This window comes from Caenorhabditis remanei, chromosome III (genome assembly GCF_010183535.1).
Source record: "Caenorhabditis remanei strain PX506 chromosome III, whole genome shotgun sequence".
In the NCBI taxonomy this organism is placed as follows: Eukaryota; Metazoa; Nematoda; class Chromadorea; order Rhabditida; family Rhabditidae; genus Caenorhabditis; species Caenorhabditis remanei.
The window spans coordinates 12,412,609-12,437,524 of NC_071330.1; the positions used below are offsets into that span (position 1 = coordinate 12,412,609).

Sequence of the window (24,916 nt, forward strand, 5' to 3'; positions counted from 1 at the left end):
GGAACACGGGGAGAATCTAAATGTGAAAATTTTGAAATCATTGTTTTTATAAAACTTTGAAAAAAAACATTATGCAATATTCTGAACAATACAATTAGAAAATCTGAAAAATGCACAATTTTACAAGCAAATTGGTTCAGGGAACCCTCATTAGTGTCACGGCTTGGCAATAAAAAATACAACAAAAATTGACATGAATTGCAAAGAAATAAAAAATCAATTGTAATTATTTGCACGATGGGGCCCACGATACCTATGCAAACACGCTCTAAAAATACTTTTTTTTCTACTGAAAATTTTTTTTTCAGGATTCGCGAAAATATTCATTGGTTTCTCATTAGAGCGTGTTCACATTGGCAGCCTCTGTCATCAATTGATCTACTAGTGGCCAATCTCTTTCTGGTCGGAAATACAAAACGTTTTCATAGATGCTCTCCAAATTAAGCCAATTTCGGTAGCAGACGAATGGATGGTAGTAGTCGAGAAGCTCAATTGGGACGAAGCACCGAAGACTTGTTCCACACGGTAATTCGGCGATTTCGGCGAGGAGACGAGTGAAGACACGGCGGACGTCGTCGTCATGGTAGCTATGCTGGAGAAAAAGAGGATTTATAGGATTCTCTTGAATCTGTGGAAAAGTTATGAAACCTCTTGTGATAAACTTTTTCCAAAAAAATTCTATACGTGTCAAGCAGAGTTGTCCGGAATCCGGATTTCGATATTCCTGAATTCCGGTTTTTTTTTGACATTCCGATTCCGGTTCCGGATTCCGAAAAATGAGAATTTTTATTCCGGTTCCGAATTCCGGATTCCGGTTTTTTGAGTTTCCTTTTTCCGGAATCCAAAAGTTGAATTTTTTTTTAATTTTGTGTTTAAAAGGCAACTATAGTACTTCTTTTTCGGTTTTAAACTTTATTTATCATTAAAAACACTCAAACAAAATGACTTGGCCTTGCAAATTTATTGAATCATTCCGTATTCCGGATTCCGAAATTCCAGATTTCAAAAATTTGATTCCGGTTCCGGATTCCGTATTCCGGAAAATGTAAAATCTCATTCCGTACAATTCTGGTGTCAAGGCACGGGTGTTTGGCGCCAAAATTCAATTTTTTGAAAATGTTCGAATTTTTTGGCGAAAAATTCAAATTTTTGACTATTATTCAGAATTTGCAGAAATTCTGAATAATCATCAGGAATGTTCACATTTTGATGAAAAATTGGAAAAATTTCAAAAAAAAAGTTCATTTTGTGAAGTCGGGCTTTGACAAGTATGGAATTCCGCGAGTTTTGCATCCCGGGAACAGAGTTGTACGGAAGTAAACTCGGAAGTTAGACGGAGGTGAGTTTTATTTTGACAATATGCAACGAACTTCAAAAATATAAAGTTAATATGTTGTATTGATGGTATTACTACCCTTCTAGCATGAAAAATTCCGAAATTTTTCTTATCCCCTACCAGTAGACCTGAAAAAGTCTTCACTTCCGACTTCCGGGTTTCAAATTCGGCTGCTTTTTCGGGTCTACTGGTAGGGGATAAGAAAAATTTCGGAATTTTTTATGCTCGAAGGGTAGTAATACCATCAATACAACATATTAACTTTATATTTTTGAAGTTCGTTGCATATTGTCAAAATAAAACTCACTTCCGTCTAACTTCCGAGTTTACTTCCGTACAACTCTGTTCCCGGGTATGTTAGTAAATAAATCACATAAGTTTCTCCTGCTGAAGTTAGTGAAAATTGATTTTCCAAAAATTTGAATAGGATATTTCTCACAAGGGTCTTTGAAGTCGCGGCTTTCAAACTATCTATTAATTTGGTTATAGGTGTACTTTCGACTACGGGGAGTCCATTTCTGCAGTCAACACCGGCTTAATGTCTATGAGAGACGAGTTATGAGAGCTATCGAACTTTTAATATGTCTTGAGAAGTTTGAAAAGTTCGATAGCTCTCATAACTCGTCTCTCATAGACATTAAGCCGGTGTTGATTGCAGAAATGGACTCCCCGTAGTCGAAAGTACAACCAAATTTATACATCGTTTGAAAGTCGCGTCTCCAAAGATTTCCCTTGTCAGTTTTTGAATTGAAAATAAAAAGTTTCTATTTCCAAACTAACCATATCGCTAAATTCGACACAACACTCTGCCGTCATACTGTAGTCATCGAATATCAATTCGATCAGAATTTGCATCGATGCGGATAGACGAGATAGAAATAGTGGCGGCTTGTCACAGGGAACATTGGCGATCCTGAAAATGAATGTCTCCTGAAAGAAAATAGAAAGTTAGGGTAGTCTGTCGGTAATATTCCAGATGTCCATTACACACTTACACCATCATCATACAATTCAGCCATCGCCATCAAAATATGCTCTATCGTGATGCCCGGCACCAATTTCAACGTCCATCTGTGTTCAATTTTCTCCAAATGTTTCCTCCAGTCGTCGCCTAGATCCCTGTTTATTGTCGACACTTTTTCGAATAAATCGTAGCAATCCTGGGATATTTTTAGATGAATTTAAGTCCCTTTTCAGCTCAATCCCCTACCGGTTGCCTCCTTTGACACGCCACATGTGTAATTGGCTCAAGAAATAACGAATCTTTGACAATCAACGGAATATCACTCGTCACACACATTACTTTCGCCGACATAATGTCTGCGATAATATCAGAAGGTTCTCTATGAACACGTGGTAAACGATCAGAAGCTTCTGCCTGAAAAATTCAAATTTAAATTTCAATAAAATGGGAAGTTTGACCAACCGCTTGGACGTGTTGTTCGATAGCCTTATCAATATTCGCTTCATGAAGTCTTCTCACAAGATTATGACCGTACATCTTCAACCATGGACTCGGTGGATTCAAGGTTCCAGATGGGAAGAGTCGATTGAGAGCTCCACGGAATTTGTGGCGGCTGAAAATATATTGATACGTTGGTCTGTAGATCTTCATTTTGTATCTGTGTGTTCAGAATTCCGGATGTCTAGATGCCCATTTGTCTGTTTTTCAAGATCTCATCCATCAGAATTGTGGAAAATTGGGTTTTCTATCGATTGAGCCAGAAAACTGGAATTTTGGTAAAAATTGACTTTTTGATACAGAAAAAAAAACCGATTTTCAGAAAAATTTGTACAACTTATTTGGCAGAATAGATGTTCTAATGAAAATTGCACATAATGTATTTGAGGTATCTCTGAAACTGTAACATTTTTTCAAAAAGTTTTTCTGAAAATCAGTTTTTCTGCAACAAAAAGTCAATTTCTGATCGAAATTCACATTCTTTGGCTCATAAGACAGATAATTTTATTTTCTACAATTCTGACCTTTTTTCATCCCTTGCAATATCTTAAAAGCTGAAAATACTACATTTTCAGGTGAAAAAATGAAAGAACAAACATGAAAAGATTAGATTCACGTTTCTTGCAGTTCTTTTTCGCCGTGTGGATCGTGTCGATGGAAATTCTTAAGTCAGCACATCGCTTCGTTATCTAGATGTCCAAAACCCAATTCTTCGGAAGTCTGATTTTCTAGATGTCTATCAGTGTATTTGGGAATCCTAATACTACTATCTGTATGGATTTTCAGAACCTCCACAAGCTTTATGTAACTATGTTTGTCCGGATATCCCAATTTTTGTTCCTCCTTCCTTCAATTTTAGTTCAAAACAAAAACTCACGCAGCCGTATAAAATCGATCCTTCATCTCCTGAATATACGTCTTCCGATCTTCCCACGTGTACGGTACACTCTTCTCCACAAAACTCTTCACATGCATTCTCATTCTGTCGGTTTGTTTTGAGACGAAGAACTCGTCACACCTGAAGAGTTCTCCCACGTCGAGGCTCATCTTCTCACCGAATCCCTCGCATATCACGTATTTCTGAAATGAAGAGATTAGTGGTGGAATGGATTTCTGGAAATTCGGTTTTCGGGATAGACAGACAGACTTACAACCGCGCTCTACCGAAACCAAATTAAATTGTGTACAAAATTGTGAGACTCGTAGAAAAAGATACATTTTTCAAAAGCATTTCTGTGGAGCGCGGTTGTAAGAAGCGTGTCATGCTAATACACGGTGTCAGATGTGATATTTTAGGTTTCAGATCGTAGGACATCCGGACAGACAGACAGAATCTTGTTTTACTAAAAACTCGGACAGGTTTCCAAAATTTCAATTTTCAAGTGCTGAAACCACGAGATCAACGGCGTTATTTTTGACAAAATCTCTGAAATTCAGCCTGTAAACTGAGAACCAGGAATCTGGACATCTCGGACACACAAACCGACACAATAAACAGAATTTCAGCACCCTTCAACTCATACGTGCTTTTTGTCTGGAATTGACTTTTTAGGTCGAAATTTTATCTTTTTTTTTAGGAATTTAGATTGGAAACAATGCTTAAAACGGGTTTGAAGTCGTAAAATTGCTTTTTTCTATGGTTGTCTAGGTCGAAAAAACATTCCCTGAAATTGCAGACCTTTTCTTCAACCCCGAAAACACGGCTATGCTCACACATAGACAAAAAAGTCCATCCTCATTTCCCTTACCTCCGAACTCCCCGGTCGACTGGCTTTTGGTTTGAAAACACGTATACTTCCAAAGTTATCAGCCAACAACATCATCACATCTTGCGTATCCAGGGCACAAAATCGATAAACTTTCAGAATAAGTCGTCCATTCTTTCGAAGAAGTATCAGTGCTGCCTCGACTTCAGCACGTATCAGACTGGCGACCACTTCTTCGATTTGTCCTTCTTGGCCCTGAAAATTGAAATTGAATGAGATTCTGAGTAGATTTTGACGATTTCGAGAATAACAAGACGGAAACAGAGGTCAAAATTTTGAAAATACGATTTTCTCGTGAAAAATCTTCAAAATGTGAAATTCTCTCATTCCTTTGCGAGTTTTCGCTAATTTTCGTTCAGACAACACAGATAAGCTCAAATTTGCAAAAGAACCGACATTTTTAGGTTCAAAACTTCTTTTTTCCGAAAATCAAAAAAAAAACCCATATTTTCAGATTAAAGAAGAAGCATACCGATCGGAACAACTAAAATACTTAAAATAAAAGGAGCGAATCTGAAATCCACCTCAAACTGTTATGAACAAATGAAAGTAATTTCGAAATGCAAAAATTGATTTCCGAATAGACAAAAAATGCCAAAAATAGTTTAAACTGATCCAGATCTGGCTGAAACTGCCTACTCATACCTTAATGGACCAGTTTCGGTATAAGAACCGCCAAATACAACTGGAATTAGTCTAAACCTGTTCATTCTAGCTTCAGTGAACTTGAATCTCACAGAAAATCTCTTAAAACCAGGTTGAAATTGTTAAAAAAATGATAAATTTTAAACGCGCCCAAGGCACGTCAGTGCTTTATAATGTGAGATCGCGCCTAAGGCACGCCAGAAACCGACTTTGAGCCGCGAAAGGTCGTTTTTGAAAGAAAACTTGAGAAATTTCAAAATGCAAATCATTTCGACTGATTTTCGATTAAAAATGTCTCGAATTCACTCTGAAATGCTCAAAAATTGACGAAAATTCTGCGAACTTTCTCTCTGCCCGGATTCAAAACTTTTTGAAATTTTAATAATAATAATAATAATAATTTATTCATCTTTTGTTGTGCAAGAGAAAAAAAAGAAATGGGCGAAATCTATAAGAACATACAACAAGAAGGGGTGAATAAATATGTAAGATGAACTATAGGACCCGCAAAGAGTCCAGCGCTCAAATTTTTGGAAAAATGGCCTGTAATGGCAGCTGGCGGAGTCGAGACGCAAAAGTTTTTAGAGTAAAAGTGCTTAAATTCCCAAACATATTCAGTGTTTGATTGAGTTATGAACTTTTAAACAGGTGAAATCTAGACTTTTCCAAAAAAATCCAAAAAAATTCAATTTTTTTCAATTTTCAAAAATTTTAAAAGTATCCAAAATTTCTGCCAACAAACCTGTGTATCAGTGCTTCCATCAGCAGTGACTAAATCAAAAGAGCCCGCCAACTTGTTCCTAATCAAGTAATCCTCCGTCAATTTCTTCACATCTCCATCGTCACTCGGCCCGAAGAACCATCGATCTCTGTGCTCTCTGATATGAGAATCATCGATCAACTTCTTAAAGCAACTCTCATTCTCAAAATACGGATTGAGTGTATTCGCTCCCCATTCCCAAAGTCTATTCTTTATATCTTCTTCAGTTCCACGTCGTTCTTCTAATAATTTCATATAGACGGCGTCGATGAAGTATCCGGGTCCTTCGCACAGATGGAATGAACTGTAAATTGGGGAATTATTGATGAAAAAACTGAGATTTTCGGGAAAAAAAGCTGCTGGTCAAAATCTGCTGCTCTAAATATATATCTAGCGCAGAAATGCAAGATTTTAAGTATCGATTTGGAGTGAAAATATGCTATCTGGCGCTCCTCGGACGCGTTTATGTGGTTTTTTGAGTATTTCGAAAAAAAAACTGTTCTATAAATTTTGGAAAATTCTCCTAAATTTTCAAAAATTAAGTAACAAAAATAGTGATTTTTCGATTTTTCTTGAGATTTCTTCTAATTTTGTACTCAAAAACAGGTTTCTGGGGCTCTTTCTTTGAAATACTTACAGTTTTCATAAAAGATTTTTGACTCCGAAAAACTTTTTTTTTCAGACAGTTTTCTTGAATTTTTTTTTTCGAATTTTTCGGTTTTTTCGGTGAAAAAATTTCGAAAAAATGTTCGGAAAAGTTTTTTCGCACACAGCCCTGGTTAAAACACAAAAAATCAAGGTTGAAAATTCGATTTTGATATTTTATTATGTAAATCTGGCGCATTTTCGGCGCATTGCGAATTTAAGAAAATCCTGATTTTATCAAATTTTCGACGGATTTTCACGAAATTCGAGAAAATATAGCATTTTCAGTAAAATGTTCGATTTTTTAATTGAAAAACCGAAAATTTCTCTCGAAAACTGACCGCATCGGACCTCGATCGGAGGGAGATTCGAAACGCATCTCTCTCAAAATCTCTCGCATTTTGAGAAACGCTTTGTTCTTGCAGATGAAGTAATCTCTGAAAACTTTCAGAAAATTAGAAGTCGGAAAAACAGGAAACGCGCTCTACCGAACATTATCAATAGAGCGCGTTTCTCCTCAAAACTGACTGTAAAATATCGGGATGTTTCCAGTAATCATGCAATAAATCCGTGTGTTGATCGTATTCTTTCGTATGGCCATATCGACGGATTTCTAGCTGAAAAAGGGAATTTTTGGAAATTTTTTTTAATTTGTAAATTTAAAAAAAACGTACCGCCGCTCGATGTATTTGGCGACCATGATCACTAAACCAATCTTGGATTTCTGTCGGAATCGGAAGCGGATTGTTGCCGGGACCTTGGAAGGTGTACTGAAAATTTATGATTTTTATTTTAAAATTCGAAAAAATGTTGGAAATTTCTACTGAAATTTTCAAAAATTAAGTCATTTTTCGATTTTCCCTGAATTTTTTTCTAATTTCGTACCCAAAAAGAGGTTTCTGGGGGTCTCTCTTTACAGTTTTCATACAAATTCAAAATTTTTGCCTCCGAAAAACAAAATGTTTTTTTTTTCGAATTTTTCGGTTTTTTCGGTCAAAAGTTTTCGAAAAAAGTGTTTGGAACGTTTTTCGGAAACGTTTTTTCGCACAGCCGTGTTCTGGACATCTGGACACACAAAAGTACGGACATTTCGAGATTTTTAATTGGAAATCCGGACAAACAGATTTTTTTCCCGAAAAATTGTTCAAAAAAGAAAAATTAATTAATTATTCACAATTTCTTGAATAAAAATTATGAATCTCATTGATTTCATAGTTTTCAAATTATATTTAAACGAATCCTCACCAGATTTTTGGAATATGAGAGTTCTTCGCCTGTCATCTCTTTTATCGGATTTTCGGCGAGTGCGTCTTGCTCCGGAGGCTGCATTTTACCTGGAATTAATAGATTTCATTTCGTTTTTTTTATGATTTTCAAGTTTCTCACACAAAAAATCCGAGAAAAATCAAGAAAATTGATGAATTCTCGGCGGAGAAAAAATGAACCACCGATTCCGCGGAAGAAATTTTCGATGGAAAAATTTTCGATGGAAAGTGGGCGGGGTTTAAACTGCAACATCACCGCACAGTCTTTCTTGAAACTTAGAAGTCCCGAATCCGTTTATTTTTTGAAGTTTTATGCTTCGGTATGATTTTTTAAGGAGTCACAGAAGCCGGCTCTCTCTACCGAAAAAAAATATCACAAAATTAGGCAGCCTGTGAAAAAAGTTAAATCGGGAAAAAAGTGTGCGGTGGAGTTGCAACTTGAAACTCCGCCCACTTTCCATCGAAAATTTTTCCATCGAAAATTTCTTCCGCGGAATCGGTGGGGTCTCTCAAATTTTGATTCGCGATGCAAACGCGCTCCACTGAGAAGAAGGGAGAGAACGGCGTGACGTCTAGTTCTGGGTGATAAATGTTGGTTCCTATGTATTTTTGGAGGAAAAATACTTGAAATTTCGAGAAGAAGGTGGTTTTTAACAGAGAATCAAGTTTTCATGTAATAAAAATTGGAAAATTCTCTTGAAAACTATTGAAAAGAGAAGAATCTGTCTGTGCGTGTTTGTCCTGGGATGTCCTGGGATGATGGGAACCTGTGAGTACAAGGAACACGTTCTACAGACAGGAACCTTCGAAACAGTTTTGCAACATACGTTTTTCAGAACACTAAGATTTCAAGGGATCACACTGGTCTTGGAAAGGTCCTTATCAAAAAAGTATCAACCACAAAAATGAATTTTTTATTGTATATCAACATGAATCAAACCGAGTTGGAACGATGAAGCCACCTAGGGCTATCTGAAACTGGAGGAAGCAATACAATCAGCTTTCCCGGCTTCTGGAATTGATGAAATGGGAAAACAAGCTTATTTTGAATTATAAAACTTTCAATGTGTAAATAAATTAAATCTTTTGTTTTTTAATCTAATAAAACATACATAGTTCTTCAAAAAAGGAATTACATAAAACACCCAGTTCGGAAAATCCACAGATAAATTGTTAGGGATGAGTCAGAAAGTGATTGAGTAATTCTGATAGAAAACAATGGTTACATATCTGTGAGAATGTCTCACAAGGGAAGTCTTTGGAGACGCCACTTTCAAACGTTCTATAAATTTGGTCATAGATACTTTCGACTACGGGGAGTCCATTTCTGCAGTCAAAATCTGCTAAATGTCTCTGTGAGCCGAGTTATGAGCTCTCAAACTTTTCATATGGTTAAGGTTTTTCACACGGAACTCCAAATCGGCAAATAGTGAACGCAAAAGTGTTCACCTTTTTTCAACGTACGAGTGGTTCAGTGGTAGTGGGTCGGTGTAAGGCCAAGGTTCGGCCCCGACCCTCTTTTTTCTTTTTTGCTTTTTTATTTTATCTATTTTTCTATTTGTATAAGAGTTTTACGGCGAGAGTGAGTACATGATAGTTTCCAAAGTATTTGAAAAATCCTCACAAAGTTCACTGCAGTTACTTATGAAGTGAGAGAACGATAAAATAAAGAAGCAAAAAAAGAAAAAAGAGGGTCGGGGCCGAACCATGGTCTTACTTCCCCTTACACCGACTCACTACCACTGACACAGGTAGACCGCAAAGTCCCAAAAACGGACGACCGACGGCTGAGCGGCCGCAAGCGTGCGAGTGGCGAACGAACGGCGGCTAAACGACCGCAAACGGGCCAACGACGGTCCGTTACCGGCCCGCCAAATCACTGTTAAAAACCAGTCAAAAAATGGATTTTTGAAATACTGCTTCAAAATCATTGTTATGTCATTTAGAGTCAGTAGAAGTTGTTTGAAGCTATCATTTTCTTGTTTTTGACATGTTATGAAGCAAACGGACGAACAACGGGCTAATGGCGGCCGAAAAACGGACTAATGGCGGCCGAAAAACGGACTAATAGCGACTTATTGGCGTTTCATAGTATTCAAACAGCCTGAGAAAGTATTTGGTGTAGAAAAATACTGAAATCTATACAAAAGTAGTTTTAGTATTCCAGTGACTATATAGAAGTATTTATGCTTGATTTTTGAAACTAAGTGAAATCATGTAAAGAAATAATGTTGCTAGTGGTACAACTAACAGCTATAGAGCGAGAGGAATGTCTATAGTTGGTTTACTGATTATTTTTTTAATTGTCAACTTTTTTGTTATTTATTTTATTTTATAATAAATGAGTATTTATAATAACGAGTACTGTTCGCAAAAAACCATTTTGAATAAGCCTAATGGGGAGCGGGAAGGGACCAGAATGGTTTGAAAACGGATGAAAAACGGTCCGTCAGCGGCTCAAAAAGCGAGAAAACGGGCCGTCTACGGATGTTCGACGGACCGTTGACGGCCCGTCGGCCAGCCACAGAATGTTCGCCGGTGAACCGGCGCTGGTCCGTTTTTGGGACTTTGCGGTCTACCTGTGGAACCACTCGTACGCTGAAAAAAGGTGAACACGTTTGCATTCACTATTCGCCGATTTGGAGTTCCGTGTGAAAAACCTTAACCATATGAAAAGTTTGAGAGCTCATAACTCGGCTCACAGACACATTTAGCAGATTTTGACTACAGAAATGGACTCCCCGTAGTCGAAAGTATCTATGACCAAATTTATAGAACGTTTGAAAGTGGCGTCTCCAAAGACTTCCCTTGTCAGGTGCTATATAAAAACACATTTTTCCCAAAAAATCAAAAATTCCGTCAGAACGATAATTCGTCTAAACCTTCCAGCAGCTTCTAAATGTATTTCTTCTGAAGAATCTGATTTGATCCAAAACATTCTTCAAGGATGGAGTTCATCAATAGACCGGATTTCATCTTGGGGTACAATTTTCACCATTTCCGATTTGATTACCAAGAAGATGTAATTTTTGTGCATAAGCATTCATGCCCACCTTTGTAGTGTTTAGTTTAAAATTGCATGAGAGAGCGCTTCACTATTTGTTTTTCTTATCACTTCGATGTTTCGTTTTTTGAAATATTCCTTTGTTGAAATTTTGACGACCGCGTTTGTTTTCTTTTATGATGACAAAAAGTATTGAAGGGTTTGTTCACTCTGTTGTGCATTTGATGCATCATTTTGTCCACGGACTGAAGGAAGCAGAGACGTGGTTGAACGAGAACAGTGTGAGGAAGGGAAACTGTTCTGGATGATAAATTATGGTTTTCGGTGATCTTCCGAAGGAAAGACACGTAAAATATCGAGAAAAAGGTGGTTTATCAAATTTTTATTTAAAAAACAGGACAATCCCTTGAAAACTATTGAAAAGTGAAGAATCTATCTGTGTGTATGTTTGTCCTATGCTGTCCTGGGATATTTGTACTTTGAAGAAGGGATCGTACTTCACTTTGAGACGATCAAAAAAAAGTATCAACTAAAAACATGGATCAAACCGATTTGAGACGATAAAGCAATCTGGAAGTTAAAGAAGCTCTCACGAAGATCAACATACTTGATGTTCAGTTTTTCAGTTCTTAACAGATCAGAAATGAAATGAAAATTGTGTTGACTTATATTGGATTATAATATAGTCTGCAACAAAAATACTTATCAGTGATTTGATTGAAAAGCATAACTTTCGATTTGTTGCATTTTCATCAGTTCGGCTTCTCCTTTTTGCAGTATTCCTTTGTGTGAACTTTAACGATCGTCTCTTTTCCTTTTTATGGAAAAAATATTGAAGTGTTTGTTGACTTTGTTCTGCATTGATATGGCATTCTGTCTTTATCGCTCCTCTTCGATTCTGTGTTTCAGTTCATTTTTAGTTTACTTTTTTAATACAGCCTTTTCCGTTCCTGTTATGTAAAATATTTTATGTCGTTATCTTTCTTTTGAAAGTTAGTCTGACTTGAAATTGATCTGTTAAAGATATATAAAGAAGTGATATGTGGGAGAATCCTCTCAACAGCTCTTAAATTGCTTACAATTAGAATGAACGTGTTTCTCGAAAGAGGCTCGTGGGAATGGCGTTGCTATTTTTTAAACCTTTATTCTGATAGGGAAACTTTTCAACAATCAGTTCTCATGACTGTCGACTTTCTGTAGAACTACAAATTTTACCCTGCATTCGATTCTCCTCTTGGCACTCCCGACTAAAGACTTTTACGTTTCCTATCAATATACTACTTATGTATATGCTCTGACTAGGGAAGGCCTCCAGGTGACCGTGGAGTTATGGGTCGTGACCTATATCGTTGGAAAGCTGAGAAAACGCTGATTCCAAATATATATTCAGTTTTTGCCCTCGAGGCCTGGTATTCGAGAAAAACGAGGTCAAAGTTTGGACAGTTGACATTACCTTACCGACGTGTTAAAAATATCGGCAGCGTGGCCACAGGTGAACCGCTGGGAGTCCTATATGTGAAGGTGCCAGAATAGCGCCCTATGTGTGTCCCTAAATGAAAAGTGGATCGCGCGTGTGCCGCATATGTGCGGTCGTCTTTTCTGTGTATTGGCAGCGCGTGCACCCATATAGCTCCCATATGTATGGTCCATATTTGAGGGTGGCGGCCGGCCGCCGCAACGACGCTCCGGAATTACACGTGGGCGTGTTGTTTACCGTAAATCGACGCTACATTTTTTTCTATAAGTCCGGGCCCATTTTCTCCGTTTCTCGAAGTTTTTCACCTATTTTCTTCAATCTTTTTGCACAAAACAGATAATGGCAAACTTCAAAAATAAAAATAAATCTATTCAAACTTGCGGAAACTTATTTTTTCAATACAAAACTTGTTATTTTCTCAAGAAACTTGAATTTTAAGTTTTTGTTGAGAAGTTCGGGTCTGATGTTCCGCTTCACTTCGGTGTGATAAGAAATCATATTTTTCAGGTGGATTTAAAGGTAAGAAGGTAAGTATTTGTCATACCGAAGTAAAGTCAAAATATCGGGCTTCGAATTTCTTCGACGGGTATCATTTTCTTTCAGAGCTCAAAGAAAAGCTTGAGAATCAATTATTGTGTTATAACCACCAAGCTAACATAAGATTTTTATATGAAATCGTGTGTGATTTTCAATTTTTTAAAAGTATTGCCATTATCTGTTTAAAAAAGGAAAGAACTTCGAGAAAAAGGAGAAAATATACAAGTCCGAGAAATGGGAAGTGAACAAGTTGGAAAAAAGAAAAGTGAAACAACATGATAACATACCAATCACAACAATGAATTCGGCCTTTCTAGTGTTTCATACAGAATAATCAACCAAATGTGATTGGTAGAATTAATGCTGATTATGCTATCCATATACGTTCCATATGCGCTCCACGTTCTCGGCCGACCGCGCAGGGATCCATATGGACACATATAAGGCCCAACCCTCATTCTTTTTAGCCGCATATACGCCACCGCGCGGTTCCATATGTGTTCCCCAGCGGTTCACCTGTGCCTTCCTCATGCCACACCGCCTCACTACCACCTGCGCCACGCTGCCGATATTTTTAACACGTCGGTAAGGTAATGACTTGTCAGGGGTCCAAACTTTGACCTCGTTTTTCTCGAATACCAGGCCTCGAGAGCAAAAACTGAATATATATTTGGAATCAGCGTTTTCTCAGCTTTCCAACGATAAAGGTCACGTTCGGTAACTCCACGGTCGCCTGGAGGCCTTCCCTAGTGAGTTGATTTCCGTCTTTTGAATAATATGACTTTACATAAATTTCTTTATCTGAATCTACAAAATCTCATCGCAGGGAATTATTCCTTTTTCACTCTTAAAATAATGTTTAATTAGCTTTTCAGGTAGTAATGGATATGGTCAATAAACTCGAGAATCTGAAATTGGAGACGGATGATGAAAGAACAACCACTTCACTGTCAGAGCAATCAAAGAAGTCTTCAGGTATAACAAAAATCAAAAGATCTAAGACGGTTGAAATTTCAAAAGTTCAGATAATTGAAGAGAAAGTTCAAAAATTCAAGCATTTTTGGACCATTCCATTAATACTGTTTTCTTTTCTTTCTTGTGTTTACGCCGCTAGAAAACAGAATATAAAGCAGATTTATTCAAAATCCAACAACTTCCTTTTTATCTTAACAAACCACATATTTAAGTGAAAAAGATGGAGCAGATTTATTAAAATATAAAAAATGGACAGAAAACATAAATATGGACGGGGCAGATTTTCCAAGTTACAAATTCTGAACCAACATTGAAGATCCGAAAAAAAGAAAAATTTTCACGTGAAGTTTATTTTGGAGCAGATTTTTCAATTTGAGAAATCTGGACAAAAAACAATTATTTTTGTTATTTTTGCCGTGAGTTCCAACTCATCCGTTTTTCGTGGTTTTCGAGAAGAAATTTAAACTGAAAATTCTGGATCGGGCGGTATGTTAAGAAGGTGAGGAAATATAAACTGAAAATTTAAAATATCTCATTCAACACCTAGCTGCAAATATCATTAATTTCTCAAAAAACGAAGAAAACAAAATAAAATTCTGAATTCTAAACAAACACTTGAAACCGAATCAATAAAACTGACTTTTTTCAAATTTGTTTCATTTGAATTTGCAGCTAGGTGTTAGCTAGGTGTGAATGAGATATTATAAATTTTCAGTTTATATTTCCTCACCTTCTTAACATACCGCCCGATCCAGAATTTCCAGTTTAAATTTCTTCTCGAAAACCACGAAAAACGGCTGAGTTGGAACTCACGGCAAAAATAACAACATTTAATTTTTCTGTCCAGATTTCTCAAATTGAAAAATCTGCTCTAAAATAAACTTCACGTGAAAATTTTTCTTTTTTTCAGATCTTCAATGTTGGTCCAGAATTTGTAACTTGGAAAATCTGCCCCGTCCATATTTATTTTTTCTGTCCATTTTTTATATTTTAATAAATCAGCTCCATCTTTTTTTAGTCTGACTCCATTTATTATCATGATTCTTGAAAAGTTGACATAAATCTGCTCTAATTTGGATATTGTAGCAGTAATTCATGATTTTTACGAATCAAGTAGATTTACTGAATTTTTCAATTCCAAAACCATAATTTAAACCTATTTTGAAAATTTAAAAGTATCACTGCTTAAAAAAACAGATTTTTCTTAATTTCACACTTTCGAGTAGTAAAATAAAAACTTTTGAAATATCAAGCGTCTTATATATTGAAAAACCACAATTTCTTATAACCACAAAAAATAGAATAGAGGTTATCGAATTATTTTTTTTCTTTTTGAAAAACTATAACCGCAAAATTCGAAACTTCCTTGTTTTGCTCTAGTTCCCCGATAAACAAAAAATTTAAAAAGAGACACTTCCAAAAGCTTTTGAAGATATCAAATAGTGAGCTGTTCATATATTCTGGTCTTCAGCTATTTTACAGTTTTCCTTTTTCTCGCTTTCAGTTTTATACTTTAAATCTTTGTTTCAGAAGACGCTACTGTTGACCAGAACACTCTCGATGAAGATTTACGTCTCGGAACTTACAACTGCGGTAATCTGAAAACCAAAAGAAAGGAAGTGATTGAATATTGCTTGGACTCAATGTGCGATATTGTTGCGCTTCAAGAAACGTATCATATAACGGATGCGGAAAAGGAAGAAGACGAAGAAGGGGAATACACTATTTGGTACATTCCACGTACAGAAATTGATGAAGCTACTACAAATAAGAAAGGAAGGAAAAGTCTTTCTAAGAAAGAAGAACAACCGGAGAGTTCTAATAAAGAAAAGAAAAAACCGGTAGATGTCGAAAGGCAAAAGGGTGATCTTGAAGCCGTGCAAAACCCCAATGCAACTACTAAAAAACAGAAAAATCCTGATCATGGACTTGCTTTTTTTGTACGGAACACCAAGAAGATTACTATCAAGAATCCTCCACGTAAAATCAGTGATCGCATCGCGTTGATGGAGTTCGAGATGAATGGGGTCAATGTTGCTTTATTCAATGTCTATGCTCCCGTTTACATTGCTAGCGAGCATAAAACCTGTAGAGAAGATTGCAGAAAGAGTTTCAAAACCCTTGGAGATGAGTTTAGAAAACAAAAGAAAGACCCTAGTAAAGTTGTGATTATATGTGGAGATATGAATGCGTTTCCTAGTGACGCATCAACGGGAATACACGAACCATGGATAATGAAGAATGTTTATGGTAGTTCTAATGGGAATGGGGATATTTTCAATGAATTTCTTCAATCCAATGGAATATACCACTTGAACTCTCGATTTGAAAAAGTGAAAGAACAAAAATGGACCTTCAAGAAGGACGGAATAACTGAAATTGATGCTTTCCTATCTGACAGAACTGATATCGTGACAGATGTGGATACATTTCCAAAAAACGATGACTCTGGTGATCATCGAATGGTGATATCTACATGGAAAATATCGAAACAACGTGAACAATCTTTGGCTAACAAACGAAAACAAGGAGCAGATTGGAATACGTTGAAAAAGAAAGAACAAATCACTACTAAAGATGTCGAAGATTTCATCCGCAAAGCATTTAAAGGAAGTAATGGATCTGAGGAATCTGACAGTTTTCCAGTAAAAATCATGAGAATAATGGAAGATAAAAACGTGGGTTTGACTGAAAACGCCGAAACAGACGATGAATCAGAGCCAATCAGAGATTCAGGTAGCAAAATGATAACAGAAGATGACGTTTTGTTTGAATTCCATAGGGTTGATCACTACAGCACCGAAGATGTTATTGAACTGAACCATCAGTTGTCTGGAAGAAACAATCTAGTGAGATCACTTGCGAAGGTTTTCAATAATGCGTGCAACAAGGGCATTTCAAATGAAGTAAACATTTCAGAAAGCTGGAAAAAATTTGTTCTCGAAATTCCTGGAGATACATTTTTGGGAAAACTCGTCAAAGAATACATGTTTTCTGGAAAGATGTCGTTTGTATGTAGAATGTATTCCAATATACTGGCACGCAAATGTAATGCACAGTTGGGAAAGTTCATTCACGGTGACCAGTGGTATTATGAAGCAGAATCATCGGACATTGAAAAACAAAGAGAAGAGAAAAAAATTGAAAATATTTTTACACTCAGAATGTTACTGGAAAAACACAATAATGCGGAACTTCCCATTTATTTTCTTTTCGTAAAATTCAAAAGGCCAATGGATACCGTTAAGCTATCTTCGGTTAGCAAAAGTCTCCAGAAAGCAGAAGTACATCTGAAATTGTTCAGAGCATTGTTCTCTCTTATTAATGAAAATGTCAAGTCTGAAACCAACAGTGGTATTGATTGTTTGACTACTGAGGAAAATCGTGGGCTACATCTTGGAAATGTTGCATCGTCACTGCTACTTGATGCGGTGTTTAAAACTGTATTCAATGATTGCGATGAGAAGCTTGAAAAGGATTTGCTTTCGAAATCAAAAACAGATGCTCCAACATCAAGCGGTTCTGTTATAAAAGAAAGTCAGATCAAAGCCCCAAGAAAGTTTGGCATCGAAATTGGTGATCACTTTTTGAGAAGAATTCAGTTTGATGAAGAAGTCGTTCTTATTGATGATGATATTCAAGCGCTCAAATACCACTTGAAAATTTTGGCTGAGAACAGTAGAGAGCATGGGCTTGAATTGAACGAAGAATCAATCGTTTTACTGAACAACATGGGCATACACAAGTTTGTTTACAAGAACAAAGTTATAGCAGCGAATGACAAAATACTGCTCAGATTCAACACTTACTTGAATAGTGTGATCAATATCAACGAAAGATTAAACAATGAAATCACAAGGAGAAAAGGTAAAGCTGAAGTTCTACTCAATAACATTTCATCCGCACTACCATCAATGAGTGATGACGACAAAATCGCTATCTTCCATGAACAAATCATTCCCGAATTTTTCTACGCGTGTGAAACTTGGAAACCACGATTAATTCCGAACAGCGAAGACGAGTGGAAAACAATACAAGATAGTATAGACAACTTTATTAAAAAGCTTTCTATCAAAACTGAGTTCTCAATAAGAACACAGATTCTGTCAGAGAGGGCGTGTTTCTTCCAAAGGTTGGCAAAAAGGGACGGGAGCGTTTTGTTAGAGCTATTGGAGACAACACGTGGTGAGACAACCATTTCAAACCAATTTTGGATGTACGAGCTGGTTGTTGATTATAAAAGGTTCAAGGGCTGGACAAATAATAAACCAATTGAAAAATGTAGAGGAGATTTATTTGAACTGGCAAAAGAAGATTCCTGGGAAGATTTTGTCAAATACTGCAAGGAAAATCATACTACTGTGAAAACGCGCAGTAGAAAAGCTCCTCAATAATATTTCTTATAGTGATTCTCAGAATTTGTTTTTACTCAATTGTTCCAGATTTTTCTAAATGTTTTAGTAGTTACGTCTATTTGCAACAGGAGATTCAAATTTATATTTCATTCCTTTCACTTTTGCTTACTGTTCTTGAATATTCCCTATTGTAAACGCTCCAATTGCATCCCGACACATTTCATTTCCTTATGGTGCGTCCAAAGTTTCTACAAAAAGCAAAAACGACAAATCTGTGCCGGCTAAAGTTGATTTGTAGATTTGTAGATTTTGCAGGTTCTGCCGTTGGAAAATTAAAGATGATCGAAGATTTGCCGTTGTAGCAACTTTGGACGCACCATTATTATTATTATTATCTCCCCTGACATTTCTTATTTACTCAACTTTCCTCTAAACCTACAATGTACCTCTATTTCATTCTTCCCCATTTTACTTCTCTCCATTTTTGTGAGCTTAAAGTCATCTAATTCCAATTTCATCATCTATCCCCTAACACCTTAAATACTCTTTTCTTGTCTTTTCACTCCGACTTATCATCTTTTTTAATTCTCACCTCAATTGTACTGATAACAAACCGCCTTTTCATTGTTAACACCTTTTTATGTATTAGTTGAGAGTATGTTATTTTTTCTGTCATTAGTCAGTTTGTTTGTCTCATTTTGTGTCGCTGCTCCAGCTGATCAGGAAATTACAGTAAGTTGGGGAATATGGTCTTGAGTTGATTTATATGTTTGCAATGATTTCAGACCCTTCCAAATCTCACCGAACCGCTTCGATCAAAACATTATGCCGGCTACTTGCAAATTTCCGATGCCAAACAGTTGTTTTATTGGTATGTTCCATTGCCTAGAAATCTACAGTACCCCCACTTTTATCATTTCCAGGTACGTAGAATCCGAGGAGTCCCCTTCCACTGCTCCGACTGTCCTCTGGCTAAATGGTGGTCCAGGATGTGCTTCAATGGAGGGACTTTTCATCGAAATGGGACCATTCCGTGTCAGAAACGATGGAGAAGAAGTCAACCGTAACCCATGGACATGGAATCGAATCGCCAATATTATCTATCTGGATGCCCCTGCTGGAGTCGGATTCTCTTATTATAACACGACGGGGAAGAAGGTTTTTAAAGATGACGAAGTCGCTCAGGACAATTTTGATGCACTGAAAATGTGGTTTGATGTGAGAAAGAGTGCTTAAAGGTACTAGGAAAACTTTTTTGTTTTCAGCGTTTCCCAGAACGAAAAACCAATGATTTATTCATCGCTGGAGAGTCTTATGGAGGAACTTATGTGCCGATGCTGTCAGCGAAAATCACACAGGCTACAAATGTCTTCCCACAGTTCAAGGTAAGTGCGCTCTAAATATAAGTTTTGAGTGGTTAAGCGGTTTTTTTTCATTAGAGCGTGTTTGCATTATTTATTTTCTCATAGTCAGCACAGTGCTACCATTGCACCTGCGCTCTATTGACAAGAACGGTACATTTTTTGGGTCACAATTTTTCGAATTATATAGCCGGTATAGTATGCACATAAGTTCGGATGTTCACCGTGACGCAAAAAATGTACCATTCCTGTAAATAGAGCGCGGGTGCATTGGTAGCACTGGCTTCTTCGTGAGTCAATGGAGCGAGGCTATCGCAAAGATCTGTAGTGACCGCGCTTGCACTGCCAAGAATCTGAGAATACGGTAGTGTAGTTGATAAATAAACAAATTTGGCAGTTACGAAATTTCATAGTTTCAAAATAGTCAGTTTTAGATAGACATGGTTGCAAAATGGTCTGTTAGGAACAGTTAAAATTCAAAACGAAAAAAAAACAGATAAATTCAAAAATGCTCATTTGCAAAACGGCATGAAACAGTCATAGTTCTGCATAGAACGTTTGCGACCTGCGCAAATCCAACTATTTCTAGGGAATGCTAGTCGGAAACGGATGTGTGGATGACAAAATCAACTTCAACACGAACATCATGTACCAATACTATCATGCCGTGATGGACGAGTCGTAAGTGTGCTCTACCGTACTCCCTCCTACTTTTCATTTCAATTCATCAGAAATCTCCAAAACGTTGTTCAAAAGTGTTGTAACGGAAATATCGCTTGCGACTATTACACCATCGCCCAACAAAATTCCACGTGTGGAGACTTGGTGAACGACCTCAGCTATTCCATCTATTACACTGGATACGACCCCTATTTCCTTTATTTTGCTTGTTACCTGAATCCACTCCTACCGTATCCACCGCATGAGGAGATTGCGAGACCCCAGACAGAAGTTCTCAGAAATCACCTGATCAAGAAGATCACTGGAAGACAAACAGCGTCCAAGCGCTTCTCCACTCCATCCGTAAGTCCATCGGTCTGTCTGTGTATCCGGATGTCCTTTATTACAGATTGCTATTCACGGTCAACCCGCATGCGCATCTCACTCCGATCATTTCGCATATCTCAACTCTCCAGAAGTCCGCAAAGCGTTGAGGATTCCAGCTTACATTCCAACTTATGAAATGTGCAAGTGAGTGTGGACATCGACATCTGGACATACAGATTTACAGAGACAATATATTTTCTATACTTTCAGCAACGAGATTGCGGAGAATTACATTTCTCAATACACCACAATGAAGCAGTTCTTTGATACAGTAATCGGAGCGAAGAAGCATGTAAGTTGGGTGGCTGGGGTGTCAGAGACGCGATCTCTATTTTCTAGGTAGCCATGTTCAACGGCGACGCTGACACCATCTGCAACTACGTCGAGAACTCTCAATTCATCTTCAACACCCTGAAACGACCTGTCAAGACCCCGATGACCTACTGGAATGACCCGAATCAACTCCCAATGGCAGTCGGACAAGTCACGGAATACGATGGAATCACTCTGATTTCTGTCAAAGGAGGTGGCCACTTCCCGGCGGCAACTGAGCAGAAACCGAAGGAGTCATTCCAAATGTTCCAGAATTATGTGAAGAATCAGAACTACAGTACTCCGGTGACTTTCGATAAGATCCATGTTGGTGGAAGTACTACGGTGGCTCCACAGTCGACAACGAAGGATGCGAATGAACAAAAGTATACTTTAGGTTTTCTATGTTTTATTTTGTTCGCGATTTTGTAATTTTGAGATAAAATTTGAGTTTTATTGTGTTAATTAACGGATGAAATATTGTATAATGTTTTAACATCGTCAAGTTTTGACTGCGTAGCGACTGTGGATACGGAGTTAGGATATTGTGCTAGATGAGATGTGTGATCTCTAAAGCTCTATAGACTTCCAGACCGTTTAATTAAAGAAAAACTTCCCATCTACACCCTTTATTAAAACCAGTATCAAAAATCACTCTAAATTCTAAATTATCAATCGATTCCTTTCATCTCGCGACATTGTTGCCATAGACAGAGAAGAGAATCGCCGAATTGATGAATGTGGCCTGTTCGTGTGCTGCTTGACGGGTAATCAGGTAGATGTCCTGAAACTCGGAATTATCAAGATAGAAAACGCGCTCTAATCCAACTAACCTTCTCCAAATTCTGATAAAATCTCCTCTCGTGAAGCGTCTCTCTCCATCTTTCATACGGTTGTCCTGGTGCGGGTACTTCTGGTTGAAACGTATGAAATTCGGGGACGATGAAGAACTTGGCGAGTCGAATTCCGAACTTGGGATCCTCTGTCGCCAGTGTCACCAATTCCAGTCTTCCTTCCAGTTCTCCAGCATCCGGTGTCACTTTGTACGGGATCGAATCGTAGTACTCGGTGAACGCTTGTCTGAAAACATTGATTTTATAAGAATCTAAAGTAGATCGAACTCACTGAACACTCCTTTTTTCCTCATCGGTTCCGTTGTTGTCCTCTATTCTTCTCATTTCTTCCAGATAGACTCTTTGCAATGCCTCATTGATCTTGTCATCTGGCTCCACAGAGACAAGTTCTTCTCCCAAGAAATGATTCAGACGGAGATTCCATCGATGATGCAGGTACAACTGCTCATTCATCGTCAGGTATCCTTCCATCGCTGCTTCTCTTTCCTCCTTCGGCAGTTTGAACATCTGACGCACTTCGAAGATCGACCACATCGTAGTTTCGTTGTACGTTGGAGCGAAGAAGTCTGGAGCGAATCGTTGGAAAAGTTCCACGAACTTGGGCTTGTCCTGGAATATATTGAATTGCCATAGTTTTCCAGTAATAAAACTCTAACCTCTGGACAAGTCATTATTTCCTGGAAGGCGCAAAACGCGGAGTAGATTCCAGCCGTGACGACGGTGATTCTGAAATTAAACGATTTCTAATCCAAAAACACCCTCTCTGACAACTTACACTCCCCACATTGGATCATCTCGACGATCGGAGGAGAAGATGACGGAGAGCCATTGAATGATAAGGAGCACGAGACCCATCAGCGCCATGAAATCGTTGTCCCTGCACTTCTTGATACGACGGCCAATGACATGCCCCAATTCTCTTTCTATCTTGAATTTAATCATGTATCCGAGAAGTGGGCGACGGCTGGAATATTGATGAAATATTGAAATAGGCCTATTGGAACACACCGTTCGATGAGGAAGCTCCACTCGTAGATGCCTAATCCGGTGATTGCGAGGACGCAGACTCCGAAGAAGATGGGGAACCAAATGTTGACTGTCTCCTGGCAGACGACACCGACACATGTCCATTCGGCAGCCAATCGATACCATCCTGTCTGGAATGTGATGAGAAGGAACGAGGACACCACAAACGTTGTCCCGATCATCCGAGGCGCCAGTCGGACTCCCAGTGGTCGGTTTCCGTACCAATCCCGTTCCCATTCGTTCGCATGGACGAACCGGATCACCTGATTCACATTGAATCCCTCCCAGACCCACTGGCACATTGCTGAAATTCATTCATTATTTGAATCTTTAAATCTTCAAAAAATAAACTAACCCATAATATAGCAGAAGTGAAGCGCAATGAAGTAGAATCGACATGTTGGTTGGTCGATACCAAAGACCGTGGGGTTACTGAAGAGGGTCATTATGATTCCAGCAGCAGACATTAAGTAGGATCGGAAGCGTTGGTGGGTATCTTGTGGGTCCTGAAAATTGAAAAATTGGTGATTGATTCCAAAAATAGTTTTCTGAAACTCACATCTTCTTGTTCCGAAAGGGTGATTCCGATGATGCACACCTTGAGAATTCGGAACAAGAGTCCTCCGAGAGTGATGGTTGCTCCGACTGTCGTTGAGTATCCCATGTTTCCCTTATACTTTTCCTTCAACAATCGGTCACAGCGTTCTCCGGTCCATCCCCAACCACATGTGCAGAACATCGCTGTCCCATTGAATCCACATTTCGCATTTGGTCCACAGACAGCATTGCACGGATTGAACATCTTCTAGCAGGTTCTCATCTGGAATATATTTCAGTGTAATTCTATCAGTTTGAGACTACTCACGTAGTAGTCCTTGCTGCAGATGCATCTGAATGTCTTCTTCTTCTCATCCACAACTTTACAATCTTTTGTTCCTCTCAGATAGCACATTCCACAATTGGCTACTGTCTGATTGGTGGTGTCTTCTAATCTCATATACTTTTTCTCCTCACAATCGATCAGACTGGGACTAGGGTAGAATCGTTGAGGTCACCCTGGTAGTCTCTTTGTCGATCGAGGTGCTTGAGGCGGTAGACTTCGGAGAAGAAGAAGGAGCTGAAGAAGACGATGATCGACCAGTGACGTCACTAGTGACTACGGAGGTACTTCCACTTGATGAGCTAGTTGTCGTTGAATATTTCGTTAAAACCGGTGCTGTCGTGGGGTTCTCTGATGAACGACTGCTAGAGGATGAAGAAGTGTTTTGCTTGGAAGTGTTAGTAGTAGAGGGAGTAACCTGCGATTCTCCGTTTTCATCTCCATCAATTGATTTCCTTGATGTAGAAGATAACGTGGTGAATGAAGAGGGGGAACGAGAGGAAGACGTCGTAGAACCAGATACAGATGATGTAGTCGGCGATGAAGTTGAGACTGAACTTCCTGGACGAGTAGCTGTTGAAGACGTCATGTCTGCAGATGATGTAGTCGCTGCTGAAAATGGAACTTTAAACATACGTCAATCTAATTTCAATAAACGTACCAGAAGATTCTTGTTTCGGAGAGGACGTTGATTTCACTGTCGTAGGAGAGGTTCCGGTTGATTTGTTCCTGATAGCTGGTGTGCTACTCGTTGTCTTCCGTGTTGTTGTAGTTGTTTTTGTAGTTGTTTACGGACAAGTCACAACCTGCACTCCGTCTATCGTGTACTCCACTCCCTCTTTCAGATTTTCAACCAATTGAGAAATGGTCAATGGTACCTTTTTAGTGGTTTTGATGACTCGAGAAGTAGTTGGGAGTGGGCTAGTCGTTGATGAAGATGGGCTGTTCGTGGAAGAGGTTGTGGCCGGTTCGGAAGTTGTTTCAGTTCTGGAAAACGTTACAGTTGATTCCTTCTCAGAACTGTTTTCATTGGAGCTTTGTTCTTAATAACTCGCTTACGGCTCGATCGCACAAACGCAACACGGGTGCTCGTAGAATCTGAAAAATTAGAAATCTCAGCATCTGTCAGACTACTATTTTTTTCAATCGACTCTTACCTTCAAGAGTGCTGGTAGAAGTTTTCAATGTAGTGGTTTCTTTGGAAGTTTC

At 38.2% G+C, this 24,916-nt stretch overlaps 1 protein-coding gene across 1 annotated transcript; it reads right to left on the minus strand.

Annotated features, from left to right (window-relative positions):
• Positions 1-21,632: 21,632 nt before the first annotated feature.
• On the minus strand, positions 21,633-23,629 carry GCK72_011010 (uncharacterized protein; the record flags this gene model as incomplete). The annotated part of the gene is made up of 8 exons (XM_053728154.1): positions 21,633-21,731; positions 21,781-22,027; positions 22,073-22,410; positions 22,458-22,527; positions 22,577-22,765; positions 22,810-23,131; positions 23,183-23,333; positions 23,387-23,629. 8 exons carry the CDS (start codon positions 23,627-23,629, stop codon positions 21,633-21,635), a joined length of 1,659 nt encoding a protein of 552 aa, XP_053587731.1.
• Positions 23,630-24,916: the final 1,287 nt, after the last annotated feature.